Raw genomic sequence first — 22,053 nt, forward strand, 5'->3', positions numbered from 1 at the left:
ATATATATATGTGTGTGTGTGTGTGTGTGTGTATATATATATATGTAATGTATATATGTGCATAGATTACATACATAATATATATGTATGTATGTGCATAGATTTGAAAGCAAATTTATATATGTTCACATGTAAGTCCGTCGCAAATGCAATTGTTGATGAAAATGTTACACGTTAGTTAGCTTCCTGTACAATTTTTCGAAGTTATATATATAATATATATATATAATTGTATGTATATATATGTATGTATGTATTATATATATATATATATAATTATATGTATATATATATGTGTATATATATATATGTGTGTGTGTGTATAACGTTTAAGATTTATTATTGTTCGTTTGTTTGTTTCTGAATTGTTTTCATTTATCTTTGTGAATGTTATTTCCGGTCGTTTCTCATTAATTTTCATTTCTTAGTTACAAATTTTGATACAACGTTAATGTGAAGGTTAACGAGTGAATGATTGACTTTCTGCCTGCCTGCCTGCCTGAATGAATGAATGAATAATACGTGAATGAATATGTGAATAATTTATTTGTATTGATAGGTGCATGTGTTAACAAATAATCAATGGAATAAACTGCGAATTGAAAAAGTGAGTGAATGAATGAATGAACTTATAGAGGAGTGAATGAATGAATGAACGAATGGACAGATGAGTTAATGAATTAATGAAAACATCACGAGCGATTGATGAATGAATGAATGAAAATCACATGTAACCTATAACATTTCACAAAACAGTCAACTATATATGTCTCAATTCGATCTTACTTTTTCGGTTCATCCATTAATTCATCCATTCTTTCATTTATTCATTCATTCAGCATCCATTTCTTCATTCATTTTCATTCGTTCATTTCTTTACATACAATAATATTTCTAGCCCAGTCATTCATTTGTTCGTTCGTTCCATGCTATATTACTATATATATGTAATTATACAAATATTTGTAGCACTTTATTTGTGAAAAAAGTTGTATTTGCATTGAAATGGTCTTTTGTCATTCTGTGTCAAACATTTGACGCTCGTATCCAGGTTTAATAAGAGGTATAATTTAGATCGATAGCAAATGTAAGTTCTTTAAAAATAGATTATGTGGCGATTTGAAGCAGCTACATCTTGCACGTAAATTGCACGCGGTTGTTGCTTTCTGCACGTGCACCGTGTTCGTTTCTTTTCTTAAATTTTCAATTGCTCGTTCGTAAGCTGTCACTTGGTTGTTGGTTCTTCCGCTGTCGTGAAGGCCAGAAAAACTCGAAAAGCTTTTCCATCCGAAGATGATTTATAGAGTATAACTCAATTGGTGGGACTCGAACTTAACTCGTTGGAATGGTGTAATGAGTATTTTTGCGATCATGTTAAGACTATATACTAAACTAAGATCACACGCTAGACCAAAAACTTATCATAATCTAACTTATTTACCAATCTGACGACCGTTTGTTCTCTGTGGGTCATAATTGAAATAAATCGAACAGAGAATAATTAATTCATCAGTTTTTTTGAAAAATTATTAATTTAAATATTAATAAAATTAGATTTTTTAAAATTACAATACATCTCGATTACTATTGTAATAGAAATTTGAAACGAAAATTGAGACTAGGAATAATAATTGCAGCAATAGATCTAATGAACTGTTCTGAATGGAAAAATGCGTCTTAGCATGTTTGTATTTGTTTGTTTGTTTGTATTTGTTTGTTTGTTTGTATATATGTATGTATGTACGTATGTATGCATGTACGTAAGTATGTATGTTAAAACCGAAACATGATGAATGACACTGAACAGCCAACCACCGAGAAACAAGTGGTTTAACACTTTGATTTGTTGTTAATTGCACATGTCGGCATTCAATTGGATATTTTCCAACACACAGACACGCAGGAGCCGCTGGTCAGTCAGTTGCGAAGAACAGTTCCATGCTGTCGCCTAACATGGCAGTGATTAATTTATATATTGCCTTAAGATATTTAAGGCTGTTGGGCCAGGATTATGGGTGAGAACCTCGATACATATCGGCGAAAATTCCATTATTTTTACTACTACAATAACAATTATTATCGCTATTCTTATTCTCCACCTTATTATTATTATTATTATTATCATTATCATTATTATTTACTACCCATTAATATAGCGTTCAATCTCTCCCGATTGCTATTATTGCGTTGGGCAGTTTTGCAATCACTATTATTATTGTTATTATTATTGTTGTTGTTGTTATTATTATTATTATTATTTAGTATTTTTTTCTTCCTCTTCATGATCCTTGCGATATCGTCGCCGAAAACCTCCCCAGTCTGCAGGGCAGAAATCAAATCATCAAATTCGCCTGTGTGTGTACGTATGTGTGTGTGTACGTATGTGTGTGTGTACGTATGTGTGTGTGTGTGAGTCTGTGTGAGTTTGTGTGTGATATATGTAAGTATGTGTGTGTGTGTTGGTGTGCGTCTGTGATATATGTAAGTACGTGCGCGTCTGTGTATTTGTGTCTATATATGTATCGTTATCACCATTAATATCAACACGATCACCATCAGTACCTTCCCCATCGGCAGCGTTTTTCAATTTCCTCGCTTTCTCCTTGCTTTCCCGATCCAGTCTCATCTTGAATGATGGCAAGTGATAATCATTTTAATCATCTTCATCATATAAACATCACAGTACAATGCATTCATACGTGCGTACAATACATACACACATATCAATACACACAGACATACTTACAAACATTGATGCATACTCAAATTAACTCACCTGCATTTCTACTCTTACTCTCTTCATCTCTTCTTCCCTAATTCTTCTAAATCTCTTATTATCGCTCCTGGCTTCTGCCAGTGACGTCACGAATTGATCAAAGATACTAAAAAAGACTTCCGGTTGACCTTTTTCAGGTTCCTCTTCGCCGAAGTGAGTCATCGCTTTGGCGAACTGTGGTGGATATTTTCGATGTTATTGTTAGCATGGCAGTTATTAATACATATTCTTATTATTATTATTATTGTTATTATTATTATCATTTCCTCTCACCTCCTTCAACATCTCCCTGTAAGATTCTTCAACTTCTGAAAAGCTGTACTCGCAGACGCCAATGAAACCATCCATCACCTCTATAAACTTATCACTATCTCTCTTCTTAAGAGTTGACGACGTTGACGTTGATGTTGTTGTTGTTGTTGTTGATGATGATAGTTGTTGTTGTTGTGGCGGCTGTGATGATGATGATGATGGTGGTTGATGTGATGATGACGATGACGAATTTTTCCTCCTATGGTAGCTAATTTCTTGTTGAATTTCTTTCAAACCTTGCTTTAACATCTTCATGTCCTCCGCTAATTCTGTTAAACTGTATAGAAATCATCATCATCATTACCAGCATATCGGTAACATCATCATTATCAGTAACATCGTCGTCATCATCGTCGTCGTCATCATCACAAACTTGACTTTAGCTCCATCTTTGACGCTTTTTATTTCATCTTCAACCGAGCTCAGATCAGGAAACTGTTTAATATTTTGATTACTCTTTCATTCAGCTATTCATTTACTCATTCATCCATTCATTCATTTAATCTTCGCTCGTTCATTCATTCATTCATTAAAAAATCAGTCAATCCAAACCAAGCCATCTATCCAAAATCACCAAATCAAAACCAATCATTCGAAACCAACCAACTGTACAGAACAACGAATCAGATCCAAACAATCAAAACAACCAGCCAGCCAGCCAGCCGGCCAATCAAATGCCGTCAACCTTATTTTCAATGACGTCATCGAGGTAATGCAGCAGGGTGACCTTCTTATTTATACTGGATTTCGTATCGGCTAGCCTCATCAAACTTGACAATTTGAATCCTGGAGCGTTTCCTTTAATGCGATTGGTTGGTTGTCGAAATACAAATACTTTAATGTGATTGATTGATTGGTTATCGCAATTTGTGTACTTTTGTGAACGAACTTTATTGGTTCGTTCGTTTATTCATTTATTCGATTATATTCAACCTCTCTGTCCTCTGTTCATATAGTTCCCGACGGCCAGAACAACTTCTAGAATCTTTTTTAACTTCCGGCTATTGATGACGTCATTGGAGGCAGTTGTGACGGCTGAAATTCGCTGCCTAACGTCAGTTAGTCGCTCGGTGAAACGCTTTTTGCAGTCGAGGGCTTTTAGACGCTGCTCATAGTGGTCGATTCTGATTGGTTGGCGTGATGCGGAAGTCATTTTATTGTGTTGTGATTGGTTGGTTGGTGAGGGGATTATTGTGTAAATAGGTGGCGTGGTGTTGTAGGGCCAACAACAACAACAGCAACAACAACAAAACAACAACAATAATAATAATCGGCGTCATCACTATCATCACCTGCTCATTTCTAGCAGAAATCTATCAGCCCTGGCCATGTGTTCCAGTTCAGCAGCGTGATCTTCCAACATTTGTGTCTCTTCTGGAGTTGGGAGGAACTTCAACAGCTGAGTGATCATGATGATGATGATGTTGTTGTTGTTGTTGTTGCGGGTGATAATGATGATGTTGTTATTGTTGTTGCGAGTGATGATGATTATGTTGTTGTTGTTGTTGCGAGTGATGATGGTGGTTTCACAAACAGCAATACAATAAAAAGGTAAAATTATTTTAAAAAATTCCTACTGCAGCAACCTGTTCGCACATATCTTTAGGCAACTCTTCATGCTCATCAACATTCAAAATTGCCGTCGCTAACTCCTGATTGGTCATTTTAAGTTTCGATAGTAGTATTGTGCAGTTTTGAGCCCGTCTACCATCGATGACCGAGAGTTCACGGGCTTTTGCTATTGGCTGCCTCGTTATCGTGCCGACTTGTGATTGGTCGACGTCGTTTATGTCTTGCCTCTGATAAGCTGAAAAGTTTTTCTCGAAATCATCTAAGTCAATTGCTTTGTAGACCTGAGTTTAGATGGTTTGATGATTGAAGATTCGTTTATTTCAGTTTAATTTAATGTGAACAAGAGTAATGTGATGCTGAAGAGATCCATTAATGAACGAATAACAAAGAAAGAACCAGTTAATCAAATTCAAAACCATTCAATCCCATCTAGCCAACCAGCCACAATCAGCCAAATAATCACACACAGCCAGCCAACCACAGACAGGTTAGCTTACATTACTTTCGTCAACACCCATCCATATCGTCCCATCGACTTTGTTGTCGGCCAGTTTTGTCCAATTGAAACTCTTCATTGCTTGGCTGGCTTCCGGAATGTTTCTTAACTTCATTGGGACGTGAAAATGATGACAATGACAACGATGATGATGAATATGAAGATGAAGATGATGATGATGATGATGATATAAAAATGAAAATTAATAACGCGCTAAATAATTTCACAATAAAGAAAGCAATCAATTCCAATGAAAGCACCTTGCTTCCTATTGGTCCGGTGATATTGCAGTAGTTACTGTTACTACTGGCTCTCCCTAATTTTGCCCTATTTGAGGCGGTTGCCAACAAAGGCGGAGGAGGGGGGCATAAAGGTGGGGGAGGTGGGGGTGGAATAGGGGCGTGCTCTTTGTGGTCGTCGTGAGGTTTTATACGAGGTGGCGAAGACGGCGATGCTAGGAACGAATTAGTTGTTAGTCCAACCTAAGTTAGGACATTAGTGAATAAGTATTTTGTGTCTCTTAACGTCTGATTTTTAACAAAAATTCATAAATAAAAGTTCATCCATTTGCATCAATACATACACAATTCACTGATTAAAAACGCCTCATTAACATATTTCAACAGAACACCATCATAATTCGTACATAAATTGACATAATCTGTTTGTAATTATTAAGTATTAACTTAAGTTCAAATTTAAAAACTTACCTTCGCGTCATCAGGTAGACTTCCGGTATTCACGGCCAATTCGAGTTGAGTTCGTTGGCTTCTTTCGTTGCTTAGCAGCCGTTCCAATTCCCGGATTCTTGCGGCCATGTTGTCCAGCTGGGTGCTGCAGTTTTGCGAGTCTTTCTCCATTTTCTGACGCATTTTTGTCAGCGTCTGCATAATTTCCTCCTGCATTTTAATGAGAATTTTGTTTTAAATCTCTCGAGTGAAAATTCTACACTAATTAAAATATTAAATTATTAAAATTACGGTTTTTTTATGTGCAATCTTAGTTAGATTAGAAATTAGAGGGCCGATTACTATAAATAAAATAAAATGAAAACAAATTTTCTGTTTTTATCTGTCTTCATATACGTCTTTCTTTTTGAAAATATGAAACGTGTGTGGTATCTGGTAATTGTTTGCAATTTTTTTTAGAAGAAACCTTTTCTTTTGATTTGATGTCACACTCTCTCTCCTTCTTGTTCAGTTTGTTTGTCAGGTCTTCCACCTCTTTCATGGTAACCTTCAACTTCTTGCTGACTTCTTCAAAGGCAGATTCATCTGCTAATCTTCAACAGTGAAATTAAATATTGATAACCTTATATATTATGACTACAAGACAAAGTTTAAATTTTTCATTAACATAATTTATTCAGAGTTTAACATCACGACAAAAAATAATCACAAAAAATACAAAAAAATGAAATAATCACAATTCCAACTAACTGTTTAGACAACTTTTTGACATCCAAGTCAAATACTTTGACATCAGGATCGCCGTTTTTATTTTGGATTGCAATCTGTTGGACCACCATGTCAATCAGCCTCCAGATGTTGGAGGACGATTTAGGAGGTCCACCTTGTGCAAAAAAATAAAATTAAATCATCTACACTAATTCCTAACTAATTCCAAGAACTTACAACACAAAATGAAAAAGATTGGCTAGCAAAGTAGTAGCAGCAGCATGGTAGTATTAGCGGTAGAAGTAATATTATTGATAATAAAAATAATAATGATTAGTAACAGTTAACTATTGCTAACTGGTAACTTGAATGAGGTGGAATAAGATAGACAGCAAGTGGTAGTAGGATGGTGAGTGCATCAATTTTTTCTTCAGTAATTCCAACATGGCCGTTGAACTTTTTGAATCTATATGAATCTAAATTTTTTTACCGTATTAGTATTAGGAGTATTAGTATTAGTTGTGGTAATAGCAGTAGTAGTAGTAGTAGAAGCAGTAGCAGCTGTAGTAGTAGTATTTTTGCAGCAGTAGCTGTAATAGTGGTAGTAGCAGTTATAGTAGTAGTAGTAGTAGTAGTGTAGTAGTAGTAGCAGCAGTAGTAGTAGTAGTAGTAGTAGTAGCAGCAGCAGAGGTAGTAGTAGTAGTAGTAGTAGTAGTAGTAGTAGCAGCAGAAGTAGTAGTAGTAGTAGTAGTAGTAGTAGTAGCTAACAGTGTCAAACTTCTTGGCATAACTCTTTTCATCTTCATTTCTGATCATCTCAAAAAAATTGATGTGCCTGAAGGTGAGAGGGAAAAATATGAACGATAAAATTAATATTAAAGTTGTAAAACCAACAACAACAATAATAATAATAATAATTATTATTATTATTATAAATATTATTATTATGGGAATAATTGACCTGTCCAGATTGATGTTTGCGTATTTCTTCAACTTCTCAATGGTGGGAATCAGCCCGAGCATGAGGTACTCGTAGCGAAGGTGCAGTCTTAAATCTATGCTAGTCTTCAATAATAATAATAATAATAATAATAATTATAATAATCATTAATTATTATTATTATCGTTGTTGTTATTACAAATACCATTGTTGTATCTGTTGCAGTCGTTTATAACTCATCCAATAACGATGTGTTGACTGGTACAAAAATCATATTATATTGATAAGTCTATGAACAACAATAGCAACAACAAGAGTAACAACAAGAGTAACAACAACAACAACAACAGCAACAACAACGACAGCAATAATGACCTCACAGTCTCCATACTTTAGTGACGCATTGATAAAAGACATGATCAACGTTTTGAACGTGATGCAGTCGTTGTAATCACCCCGCACGGTTTGATCTAAATCATTTATAAATGTCTGGAAAAAAAAGAAAATTATAATTATTTTTCTTATCATCATCATCAGCTGCTGCATCATCATCATCGTCATCAGCAGCAGCAGCAGCAGCAGCAGTTTTAGTAGTTGTAGTAGTAGTAGTAGTAATAGTAACAAAAAATATTAATCACAACCAAACCAACGAACTAGTGACAATAGATAATAGCAATCCCCCTCACCTGAAACCTCGTTCTCTCTCCGATATAATCTCTCAAATGATTCATGGCTTCCAAAACCTTTTTATGCCCTCCGGGGACCAGGCAGAGGGCGCCTAATATTTCCAGGACCGCCATTTTTGTTTTTTGATTAGGCGAATAGTAGTTCTGGGTTATTATCTTTATGCCATCCGGATGGGATAAAACTTGGGATCTTCCTTCCTGACGGAATTAGAGATATGAGTGTGCGTGTATATATATATATATATATATATATATATATGTGTGTGTGTGTGTGTGTGTGAACGTGTGCGTGTGTGAACGTGTGCGTGTGAATGGTGATGTTGAGTATTTTTTGATCGGCAAACACAAACCAACCTTGCAATTCATGAGCGCTTTAATGCATCCGATGACCGAATGAGTAATCCCCACGTTACCGTCATCATCATCGTCATCATCGTAATCGTCATCATTTCTATCGTTGTTGCTGTTGATGACGTTGAAATAATCACGTGATGTTCTCCGCTCGATCAATCTCAGCAAGCTTTCGAAACCACGCAATTCGATAAACCTAAGATGACGACGAAGACGATGATGATGGTGGTGATAATGATGATGATGAAAAGGAGAGAAAGAGAGATAGGGAAAAAAAGGGAGAAATGGGGAGAGAGAGAAGAAACGATAATCAGAAAACTAGAGAATAATAGAAGAAAATTGAATACAACACACATCTTCCTACCTACCTACTTACCTAATAACAAAACTCATTGTCTGGGTTTTCAGGGCCGTCCTCAAACTGTCAATCAGCTGAATCCTAATCATAATGTTGTTGTTGTTAGTGTAAATGTTATTGCCAACTTCGCTAACGTTGGGTTCTTTTAACTGTAATACCTTTATTTTAAAATAAAATTTGGTGATGTATATCTACACGCCTATTAAGGAAGAGAGAGAGAGAGAGAGAGAGAGAGAGAGAGAGAGAGAAATATTGGCGAAATAAAATTATAATCAAACGTTTGTCATGGCGTTGATCTTACTGATGTAGTAAGCCGGACTGGCCGACAGATTTGGTTCTACGTGGTTCTGCAGTATTATCATTAATTATTATTATTATCGTTTGTTTGTCGTCGTCCTAACTTTTTATAAAAAAATCATTTTTAAAAACTATAGCAGTAAAGCAGGGGTGGGCAAACTACTATTTTATGCGGTTAGCGAGTCTTTGTTCCTTCTTCGCCAAAAAAAAGAGCCATCAGTCAGCCAGACATTATGACCAAAAAAACGGAGCCACAAATCTTGAAAAACTTCTTTCCCGGGTCGAAAAAATTTGCTTCTTAAGTACATATGCGGCTCTTCAAAGGTAAAACAGTTCTCAACGCGGCCCTCACAGCAAAAAGTTTGCCCACCCCTGCAGTAAAGCATTGAATCATAAGCTAAGATTCATACAATAAGCCATCCGCAAGCAGTAATAATAATAGCAACAATAATTATAACAATAATAAGACAAATTTAATTCAATGACCTTTGGATTAATCGTAATCATAATCATAACAGCCGAATCGTAACTTTCTATCTAACTATCCATAATTATAAATACTAATAATAAACGCATAAATACTTATATTAATAATAATAATAATAATAATAGTTATTATTATTAATAATTATGCAATAAATGATATACATAGATAGAATGTCAATCAATTATGAAATCAATGCCATACAACGATGCTGACAACACTTCAACAGTCCTAATTAGACGATTGACGATGGTGGTAATGATAATATAATAATAATAATAATAATAAATTTGTTTTTCATAATAAACTCACCTCGATATATACATTAAGCTATTTTAACCAAAATTTAACATTGACATGTGTATTAGTCGATGATGTATTTTGCTATTATTATGATTTATTATGTTATAATAATAAAGATGATTGCTATTATTATTATTTACAATACATATACATACATTTCATTCATTCATTATCACTCAAAAATTATAAGTAAAGGCCTTTATACAAATCTAGCAAGACCAATACTTGTTATGTACATCATTAATAATTATAACTGTCATAATAATTATATTTATTATTATAATTATTATATTTAATTCACCTTTTTCTTACTGCAATATATCTGCCACTTTTTCTCAGCCGGCAATTCGAACATTGCCTGCCTGTGCAGTCTGTCCAGGCCTAACTCATCCTGTGTGTGAGTGTGTGTGTGTGTGTGTGTGTGTGAGTGTGTGTGTGTGTGTGTGTGCAAATTAACCCCAAAATATCCTTTTAAAATAAAAATTACAAAGTTTGCCAGAGGAAAGATGAAAAAAATAAAGATTTGCTAACCACTAATTCGGTAAATTTTCTGTCCACCTCCTCTTCCGTTTCCGGCATTGGAATATTGAGTTCAATCTTTTTCAAGGTCATTCCGCCATTTTCTACGTTGTAAGAAATCTCCGGGACCGAGTTAGCACTTCCGTTAAAACACCAACAGAATGTCTTCTTCGTTGGGGGCATGGTGGATTGGCTGGTTTGCTGATTGGCTAGCTGATTGGTTAGTTGGCTGATTGGTTGGTTGGTTGACCAATTGATTGATCGATTGATTGATTGGTTTGTTTATTGATTAAATAACTTGTAATTTTCAATAATACTGGTCTTATGTTATTGTAGTTTGCGGCGTCATTTATAATTCTGAGGTAGTTGACGTTGTCTCGTTGTTGTTGTTGCTGCTGCTGATGTTGTTGTTATTGAGGTAGTATTAATACTATTACTGTTGTTGTTGCGTTGTTGTTGTTCAGTATGTTGACGTTGTTGGCTAATTTTGGATTATGAACTCTAAACCCTGCAATGTATGACCGATAACAACTCTATTAATAAGATAATAAGAGTAATTATGGTAATAAAATTATATATATATATATATATATATATATATATATATTTATTTATTTAGAGAAAGAGAGAGAGAAAAAGATAGAAAAAGAGATAGAGAGGGAAGAGAGAGATATGATACAAACGCGCAAATGGATGGATGGATAGATGAAAGAATGAATTAACGACTGAATGATAGATGAATGAATGATCGAATGAATGATCGAATAAATGAACGAACGAATAAATTGATGTTTTTTTCTTTTTATTTTATAATTAGCTCATAATAATAATTAGTCTAAACAAATTTGATACCTTTGTAAAATTCGCAGCGAAGATGATGATGTTGTTGATGATGATATTGCAGATGATGATGATGATGAGGCCGGTTATGATGACGATGACTTGATAGCAGCATCATCACCACAGCAATATCATCTCATTACATTGATCAAAGTTAAATGATGCTATGGACGTTATTAGATTAACACATCCATGCATGCATGCCTAAGTGAATACAAACACACACACACACACACACACACAAGCACAAACATACATATACATACATACACACACATTTATGCATGCATGCATAAAAGATGCCTAGGTATTTATTAGTTCATTTGTCCATTTAAATTTCCCAAAAGATAAATAAATTAAAGGCCAAAGTATGTATGTTTGTATTTGTGTGTATGCATGTATGTATGTTTATATGTGTGTGTATGTATGTTTGTGTATGTATGTTTGCATGTGTTTGTATATATGTACGTGTATCGCTTGAACGGACGGTTGCATGTTAATATATGATGGCGATAATGATGATAAAGTAATTATTGTAGTAGTAGTAGTAATAGTAGAAGTAGTAGAAGCAGCAACAACAACAGCAGCAGAAGTAGTAGAAGCAACAACAACAACATCATTCATAGTGATAGTATTAAATAAAGTTATTATTTCGATCAGTTTAATATTTTAATCAAGGCTTCTGAATACAATACCTTTCTGAAGACATGTATTAAACAAAACGAAACATACAAACACACACACACACAAATATATATATATATATATACATACATATATATATATATATATAGCTCATTCATATTAATGGGAAAGAAGTTTGACCTAAATGCTTGCATAATTAATAAGTTAAACTAATTAAAATGATGTCAATATATATTTGGCCATTGGTTTGTTGATGTGGCTGTAATGATGATGATGATGTTGTGATGATGAGGATGAGGTGATGATGTAATGATGACGTTGGCATGACGATGTTGTTGTACAAAAACACACACAAACACACAAATAAACACACATATATGTTTATACAGATACACATACACATACATGAACATATACATTAATGTATTAATAATTAATATAAAATATATCAATCAATCAATCAATCGATCACTCACTCACTCACTCACTCACTCACTCACTCACTCACTCACTCACTCACTCACTCACTCACTCACTCACTCAATCAATCAATCAATCAATTAATCAATCAATCAATCAATCATTCAATCAAACAATCTTTCTATCACAATCCCAACGTAACTTACCTTCACTACTAATTTTTATCGTTATATCATTACTACATATTTACAAGGATATATATATATATTTATTTATAATATATATTATATATATATAATTAATATAATTATTACTAATATTAATTATAAATAGTAGCGATCCATGGCATGACAAGACTTCTTTATAATTAGAATTCCAATTGACTTGATGATCATTTCATCTAATTCCAGACACTTTTATACATACATACATACATACAAACATACATACATACAAACATACATACATACAAACATACATACAAACATACATACAAACACACTCGTATATAACATTCGTACAAGCATGACGTGCATACATTCATACATGTACATATATATCCATTATATACACAAATGCATACGTGCATGCATTTATATACATACGCATAGCGTACACATAAGATTGTATAACCTGCTCTCCGTACGACATAGTAGTGCACAACACAAAATTTCCCCTATGTCTTGTTGGTGCTGTTGCTGCCTTTGTCGTCGTCGTTGTCTTGTGTGTGTAGTTGTAGCGGTAGTAGTAGAAGTAGAAGAAGTGTAGTAGTAGCAGTAGCGGTAGTAGTAGCAGCTGTAGTATTCGCGATTACTTATATTATTCAGTCGATATTGACAAACATTGTAAATGTGTATGACGTTTTACGCTGCTGCAACTACAAAAAGCACCAGTTAGAATAGCAGTACTTGTGGTAATAGTACTAGAAGTGTCCGTAGTAATAGAATAGTAGTAGTAGCAGCAGCAGTAGTAGCAGCAGTAGCAACAAAATTATATTAGTTATGAAATGCCGATAAAATAAAAGATCTACCTGCTAATACTGAATGTATGATACAATACAAACACGTTAAGACCATTTTCCACTTTGTTCAAGTTTCCAGCGAATGTTCAAGTCAAAAAAATTTCATTTTTTTTTATTAAACGAATAATTTTTTAATTAATTATACCAAATATATCAAAGGAAACTTTTGATTGGAAGCGAAACTGGTCTACGAAATTGAAAAATAAAACAACAACAACAACAACGACAACAATTACAACAACGACAACAATGGCAACGACAATAATTAGCTTGACCAATACCGTTCATAACACCCGAAAGAATACTGGTTGAATAAATGGTCGACCAAGTAAATATCCGTCATATGAATTAATGAATTAAACAAATAACAATGAACAAACGAATGAATTAATTTATTACTGAGTGAATGAACAAATGAATGAACGAATGAATGAACGAACAAAACCATCTTAAACAGGCGAGAGATCAGATCATACGGTAGCCTTTCAATAATATCATAGATAACAACAAAAATGAATTGCAACAGCAAGTTTGAAATCATAATTAGCTGATATATAAACCAATGATTAACAGAGTGAATGAATGAATGAACGTACGAATGAATGAATGAACGTACAACTGAACGAATGAATATTAAATAAATGAGTGAATTAATAAATAAACGAGCCAACTAATAAAATACGTCGTCCAGAAATCAAAGAATATAAATAACATACAAATAAGTAATAACAGTCGTAAAAATCGGGAGGAAAAAGGAAGAAAAATTATAAATTAAACTAAATAATTATAAAAATTTCCGAATTAGAGATTTAAAAGATACTTATATATAGAGTGCAGCTGCAGCTGTATGAAAATAAACTACTGACATTAAAGTATAAATAGATGGATAAAATTTTTGTTGTATATCAAAAATAACTTTCTTCCTCTCCCTCTGTCTTTCTTCTCTCTCTCTCTCTCTCTCTCTCTCTCTCTCTCTCTCTCTCTCTCTCTCAACCAATCACAATTCAGTAAAATAAGTTTCCCTCTCAACATAGAGCAACTTGAAGAGCGCGGGACAACCAACCAGACCGCACACAGTCAAAACGGAATATGTGAAAAATTTGTAAGGCAGTTCAATCATCAAACTTTTGCGATCGACGACAGCCACACTATCCCCACTGCCACTATTACCGCCGCTACAATCGCCACCACCATCGACCTCATTAGCATAATTTATGCGACCACCTCCATTCTTCTTCCCGCTACTACTGGTCCAACGCATGGCGATTTTATTCAGAACCCACAGTGAGAACCCCTTAGCTATGAGCCTCACTATCACTAACACAATCAGGCCAATGAGAGTTCTAGAAGCAGTCAGGAGGGCCCATTCCATAGTCAGAGGTGGCACAGGATAGGGAGGAGAGGATAATATCGGCCTGGTTTCATTTCCGTGATTCGTAAAATGTCCTGCCGGCGCCGGATTCATCTGACCTAGATTATAATTTAGCCAATGAGAGATGAGAGAACCGGAGCAGACGGCTATGATGATGGTCGTGTCACCTCTGGATGTGGACCAGGTGTTTCTGTCCAGGGGGTAGAAGAGACACAAGCAGATGGGGATGAGCAAGCATGTTACAATCAGTGAAGGTAGAGAGGCGTGCAGTACAAAATAATCGACCTTGTCAAGGATTGAGAAGTAGAAGCAAACGAACATGAGTGAGAAAACGTACAGCAGGCCTCCTACGATATCCTGTGTGGATAATACGTATTCATATCTTTTATAATTTAATAAAAAAACCAGACTGATCATGAATGTATATCTATCTCTAAATGAACATACTTCTAATAAATCAATCATCAAACCAGCCAACCAACCAGCCAGCCAACCAACCACCTAACTAACAAGCAATGTATGCATCCCCATGTAGATCCTGCTGAGGCAGACGACGGAGCACCAGATGATGGCACCAGATAAAGTCACCATTGAAGGAAACTAAAAAATTAGTGTTCATCTTTGTGTTTTTATTTTAAAATAATAATAAATTAATTCATTTTTATGTGAAATAGAAGATCAAATTTTATAATAAATAGCAAATAATAATCAAAACCAAAAAAATTTAGCTATTAACTATCCTTAAAAAAGAATTTTGTTAATTTGTTTATATACAGCAAAAAATAGAAATTTGAAAGAAAAATTGAAATGAAACCAAAGGTCACAAAATGAAATCTCTCTAACTTACAAGATATCTATCTCGAGTTAGGAAATAAATACCAAATGGCAGTCCAGCCCCAACCATTGCATGAGTTGATGGCATTCCATACTCTAGCGAGTACCTTTTTTCTAATTTAACAACAGGGGGTGAAGTTGGTCGGGGAATTTTTAAAATATCTTTAGTGGCCTGCCCTAAATACATGAAGGCACCCCAGAAAATACACAATCGTCTGCCAACATAGCCATCAATGTTCCAAAACCAGAATGGAAAAAAGGATATGTAGAAGATCTCATCACCCAAACTTGTTGCAAAACAGAAGAGATAGTAGAGAAATAAGTTGCCAACTTCAATTTCGTACTTGTGTTGTGAGTAGTAGGATAGCAACTTGTCAATATCAGTCAACGAAGATATAGGAGAATCTGAACCACTATTAAATTTATTCAATTTATCTCCACCACCATTTATTTTATTATTATTTGTTAAGGTAGAACTAACATTTGGGAAGTTTCTCTTTCTTAAATTATTAGTATTATTATTACCTCTGCCACCTTCAAAACCACTGATCTTCAAATCATCTTTCAATGTTGATAGGTTTTCATCATCTTCTGAGGCCATTTTCTCACACTCATCAATGGTACAGTTTTGTTGACTGCTGGAAGTGGCCGTCAAAATGCCGCCATTACAAACGCGATCGTCGCCATCATCATTACAGACTTCACCCTCGTTATCATCATCGTCTAGGTCCCTAATTATTCGGATGCCACAAAATCTTTGAAAGGAAGCGACAGTTTCAGTGGAATGTAAAAAATGGAACAATTTTAACATTATTTTAAATTTAAGTACGAATAATATTATTAATTTAAATAAAAGATTAGTAACACACGAAAATCACGTTTAGATAAGACAAAACTTTATCAAACTCCACGGTGTTAAAAGTAAAGTTATAAAGAGCCGTATAACTTTTTGAATTTAAAAAATTTATAGATGAACTGAAAAAATTACGCTATAAAAATACATTGATAGCTCACGTCAAGTACAATGTTTAATGACAATTTTTAGCAATTATTACACAATTTTCAACTAATAGAACACTTCAGTTAAGCAAGTAACAAACTGTGATTACTTTGCATTTTAACCCGATCAGTGCTGTATAAGAAGCTGATTCGTTAACCATTTAGCTACTACAATGTACGATGAACATAAAACCAACAATATATATATATATATATATATATATATATATATATATATATATATATATATATATATAACAAATGAATAAAGTTGTACAAATTTTTACAACCATCCACCTACTAACGATTACCATATATACACGAAGTGAATGGCTCGAACGTTGCCATTTTGATGATTGTTTCGAAGATTTCTTTAAATAAAGGCCTGTAGTGTAAGGACAGTTTTTGTTGTTGTTGAGATACTGTTGTCGCTAGTGTGGATATTTGTGGATGACGCTGCAGCTGCTGCTTGATCGGGCGATGATGGTTTGGGGTCGTTGAGGTTCCGACGTTTGTAATTGAGCAATAGTTAGCATTTGTTCGAATAACGTTGATTATTCTCGCTATACTACTGCTATTGTTCTGAAATTTTTTCTTTTGTTCCGATGCCGTGGCAGATGTTTGTTGGAGAGCTTATGATGTTGTCGATCGTTCAAAATCAGAAATACAGGCTAGGCAGAAAACGTGGCCAGATCGTGACAGTTTTCTTGGGAAAGTTAGAATAGTGTGGCAACAATCACAGACGCGCCTACAATTCACTATCATGAAGCCGCTATTTCAAAAAGTTACTGAGTCGTTTCTGTTTGCCAGCCCCCTTATCCGAAATTCGGAGTTGCCTGGTATGATGAAAGGTTTGCGCAAGCAGGAGCTGGGTCTCGTCGTGTTCATTATCGTATTCATATTCGTATTCACTAAGTGAGTTGAAAACGCATCGTGCGAAACGAACTTGCAAAAATAACGTTTGAAGTTTATTACTACAAAATGTCCGGGTTATTCAAATATCCGGATTAAATGGGATTAAAATTAAATGTAATAGAAATGTGTGTTAATGTGTTAAGTTGTTCGGATGAATCAATTTATTACATCAGTTATCGTTAAAATTAACATTGGATTCAATGATGTTAGTTGTTGAGTTAAAACATTTGAGTGACAGTTCAAAGAATGAACAAACAGATGAAGGAATGGATAGATGAATGAATGAATGGATAGATGAATGGGTGGATGGATGAATGAGTGAACAAACAAACGAACGAAAGAATGAATGAAATACAACCCACTATGAGATATCGTGAACAATTTTACTGATAAAATGAAACCATCACTTATTTACGGATTTTAAACACAAATTAAACGTCAACTTTCAATTAAAACCAGTTATATTGTAAACCAGCTACAACAAAAACAAATAACTGCAAAGCAATAATAACTGGAAAATAATAATAATAAATAACTATAATAATAATAATAATAATAATAATAATAATAATAATAATAATTGATTTTAATTTATTTATTAAGCAATACAATCCAGCTGAGAAAAAAATAGAACAAAAAAATTGGATAAACGGCCAGCAGCTTTCGTCTTGGGGGCTGGCAATTCGCTAAAAACGCCGTGGAAGCTGGCAATTATAACAAAAAAATCAATAAAAATAAATTATGACTCATAATAAATAGTAATAATGAAAAAAATTATGATTTATAATAATATAATTAATAATTACATTACTTTACAAATACACACACATAAACACTTACCAAAAACAGACCAGACCAAAGAAGCAAAAACAAAAATACATCTGACGACAAAAATGAATGTATTATCGCCGGCCACTAGCAAAAGACTACACGCCAGCGCAGCTACGGCCAAAGGTAGAACACAGTACCCCAGAACACAGACTCCTTGGAATATCGATCTAATTAGAAAGAAATTTTTCCGATTACATACATAATCTCAAACCTAATTGTTAAAATATTAACAATCAATCAATCACCAATCATTAATTCATTCCATCATTCATTAATTCATTCCTTCATTCATTCCAAGCATAATTATCTCTAACATAGAGCCACCGAGCAGTTTGATGTTCAGCGTAACGATGGCGGCGCCGATCCAATAGACGATGAAGACCTCTGCAAACTGCGGTCCCGACGAGTCGAACGATAATGAAGTTGCTGATGTTGTGTCCTCGTGTAAGATTCTAAACAAGTACAAAGAACTTGTAGAGAACAATGATAATTGGGTACAATTACAGATATTAGATACAAACAGAAAAACTAGATAAACAAAAACAAAGAACGTATGTATAAAAACAAAGAGCTTATAAACAAAAACAAAAAACATACATACAAAAAATCTATACAAAGACAAAGAAGAAACAAAAATCTGAAATAAAAAAACTATATGTTTATAGAAACAAAGAACTTACACAGCAAGACATATACATAACATCAATGGTCCCCAAAGGTCCCCTAGATAAAAAAAATTGAAAAACTTTTAAAAGTAAACTTATTAGAAATGAATATTATCATCATCATCATCAACAACAACATCATCATCGACAACAACAAACAATCTTTCAGTAGTGATCTACTCTCTCTTGGATATAAAACGTGCATGAATTTCTTCCCAACTGCTTTCAGATCACGTGTCTGGGTGGGGGTGAGAATAAATATGTCAACCAACCAACCAATCAATCAATCAATCAATCAATCAATCAATCAATCATTCAATCAAACTTCAATTAATTGACCGATCAATCAATAAATCATTTAATTAGTCAATTATAGAATCAGGCAAAAAAACATTCAATTAACCAGCTGTTGGTTAATCAAAAGATAAAATAAGTCAAACAAGTAACTAAAAAATGCATAAATAGACAAATGAATAAATGAATGAATAAATTTTTCAGTCAATCAAATATATCTCGATCAAAATAACCTCAAAAAACTAACAATGGTGGCTCTAACAGGCTCATCCAAAGTATTAAAATCATCTAAATTAATATTTCCATTTTCGACATCTGCTGTTGTTTCTATGTTGTTTAATCTGTCATGGCGGCCTCTGCCGGAAGATGTGGGCGATAATGGAACGTTAATTTCACCTTCAAGTGGTTCATCAATTAACAGATGGGTCTGGTCATAGAATGACGATAGTGATGGTGGCTGTATGTATGTATGTATGTATGTACGTACGTACATATGTATGTATGTATGTATGTATGTATGTATGTATGTATGTATGTATGTATGTATGTATGTATGTATGTATGTATGTATGTATGTATGTATGTATGTAGGTGTGTTTGTGTGTGTGTATGCATGTATGTATATATGCGTGGATCTGTGTGTGTATATATGTGTGCATGTTTCTGTGTTGTTTATATCAAAAACACATATATGTATTTATCTAGTATGTATCATATAAAATGATTAATTGAATGTAAGTAATGAATTTACATTTGAATTTAACGTGCATTATTTAAAGATTGATCGAAGACTATCAAATTAAAAATAAAATTCCTAACAAATTATAAGAACAGAAACAAAATTTTAAAAGAAATGACTTCATTAATTTAATGTTGTTAAAAAGTTATTAACATTAAGATTAAACTAAATAAATAATTATAACAACAATATATATTATTTACTGATCAAAATAAAGTGAAACTCTACGGTAATAGTGAATAACTATTTTGAAAAAATCAATCAGTCAATCAATCAATAAACTGACAAACCAGTCAACCAACAAACCAACCAATCAATAAATTTTTTTTAAAAGTCAGAAATTCATTCATCTATCATCTATCTATGTTTGAGAAAAAAAACCTGCTGTTTGAAAGTGGACTTATTAAATTTGCTATTAGCACTACTATAATTATAACTTTTATTATTATCATTAACGTTAGTATTATTAATTTTGGACCCCCCAGATGTTCCTAACAATAAACCATCATCTGAGTCTTCTTTCAAGAATTCAATCAACATCTTTTTGTAGGTTTTGTTAGTTAGACAGCAAATTTTTTAAGATCATTAATAATAAATAAATAGTGCAACATTACCTTGTTTATTTAAATTTTAAATTAAATAAAAAAATGTAATCATTAATTTTAATTTACTTTTGTTAAAATTAAGCTTATCATTTACATTGAAGTTATTATAAAATACCATTTTATACCAATCATTAAAAATAATAATTTTATTTATTAAAACAAAAAAATTTTACATTATAATAAAATTTAAAAAATATAAGAAGATAAATAAAATTAAGTTTTAACATAATAAATAAAATAACTAAAAAAATTAAATTCGACCACCTGATCAGAAGTGCCGTCTAGGTCCATGGATTATTTTTTACGGCAACGTTGAAGATACAAAAAATCTAACTTGACCCAAAAAATTAGTGAAATTAGTGATTTAGCGGCTGCCAGTTTACGAACACGTACTTTTATAACGAGAGTGAACCTAACTCCGAGCCACGACGACCGACCCAGATATTATTTCATCACTCATAATAAAAAAGTTCACAAACAGAAAACTCACAAACAACACTCAACAGAAAAATATACTTCCAAGGATTAGAGTAATGTAATAATTAAACAATGAAAAACTTATTGGAACATCAAGTATTGCCTACACTCCACATAATTGAAAACAAACACCCTCACCATACACCAATTTGGGAAACATTAAATGCCTGACATAAATTTTTAAACATCTCCATATTACACCAAATACAAGCACACATCAAATTATTTGTTTAACAGTTACCTTGTTTAACAATACTACACTGTGCAACGTAGTATTAATACTATAAGAAGATGTATGGAATGTGTACAAACCAATAAAAAAAATTGATACAGTTACATAATAATGCCAAAACAATAATAAGCAAAATAGCTCAACGATATTTTTAATAATTAATTCAAAGTAATATAGAAAATGAAGTTTAATGTGAATCAATTAATCAATCAATTAGTTTATAAAACGATATTTCCGCCATGTTCAACAGCTCTCCTAAGCGAATATTGCAAACAGATGGATCTTGAGGTCCGCTCTGAAGTTCGTAAGTGATGGAGAGTGGTCAGAGAAGAAGGTAGAGAGTTCTATATTTGATTGTATATTTGCCAGTGTAAGAGAACAAGATATGGAGAAAAGAAAGGGGCACGAGCAATTAGACGAGCAGCAGAGTTAAAAGCATTACTTAAAGGATAGAATGTAGAATCAGGAAGACTATAGTAGAGCGAGTTACAATAATCAATCCTAGATAAGACTAACGAAGTAACAAGAAGAAAAGGATCGTCAAGAAAAGGCAAAAGTTTTTTATTCTACGTAGATGAAAGTAAGAACTTCTAGCAACACTATTAATCTGAGAAGAAAGTGACATGCTAGAATCAAAGATAAAGACTAGACTAGAAAACTTGTGAAAAACATC

The 22,053-nt window shown here is 33.4% G+C and overlaps 3 protein-coding genes across 3 annotated transcripts; all 3 read right to left on the minus strand.

Annotated features, from left to right (window-relative positions):
* Positions 1-2,133: 2,133 nt before the first annotated feature.
* Positions 2,134-10,674, minus strand: HELRODRAFT_89568 (hypothetical protein; the record flags this gene model as incomplete). Its single annotated transcript, XM_009031283.1, has 24 exons — positions 2,134-2,351; positions 2,563-2,626; positions 2,777-2,950; positions 3,050-3,149; positions 3,270-3,365; positions 3,462-3,523; positions 3,774-3,886; positions 4,022-4,212; positions 4,381-4,487; positions 4,675-4,941; positions 5,158-5,265; positions 5,417-5,610; positions 5,887-6,055; positions 6,312-6,438; positions 6,596-6,728; positions 6,912-7,029; positions 7,322-7,388; positions 7,515-7,618; positions 7,869-7,982; positions 8,180-8,377; positions 8,534-8,675; positions 8,907-9,037; positions 10,274-10,363; positions 10,504-10,674. The coding sequence occupies 24 exons, from the start codon at positions 10,672-10,674 to the stop codon at positions 2,134-2,136; spliced, it is 3,258 nt and encodes a 1,085-aa protein (XP_009029531.1).
* Positions 10,675-14,876: 4,202 nt separating this feature from the next.
* On the minus strand, positions 14,877-15,954 carry HELRODRAFT_122845 (hypothetical protein; the record flags this gene model as incomplete). The annotated part of the gene is made up of 3 exons (XM_009031325.1): positions 14,877-15,146; positions 15,300-15,389; positions 15,637-15,954. Coding segments are annotated over 3 exons (678 nt in total), but the record flags the coding sequence as incomplete, so codon positions are not given.
* Positions 15,955-18,128: 2,174 nt separating this feature from the next.
* On the minus strand, positions 18,129-19,820 carry HELRODRAFT_89615 (hypothetical protein; the record flags this gene model as incomplete). Its single annotated transcript, XM_009031289.1, has 6 exons — positions 18,129-18,241; positions 18,378-18,535; positions 18,683-18,820; positions 19,049-19,091; positions 19,193-19,271; positions 19,575-19,820. 6 exons carry the CDS (start codon positions 19,818-19,820, stop codon positions 18,129-18,131), a joined length of 777 nt encoding a protein of 258 aa, XP_009029537.1.
* Positions 19,821-22,053: the final 2,233 nt, after the last annotated feature.

Source organism: Helobdella robusta, assembly GCF_000326865.2.
Source record: "Helobdella robusta unplaced genomic scaffold HELROscaffold_72, whole genome shotgun sequence".
Classification (NCBI taxonomy): domain Eukaryota; kingdom Metazoa; phylum Annelida; class Clitellata; order Rhynchobdellida; family Glossiphoniidae; genus Helobdella; species Helobdella robusta.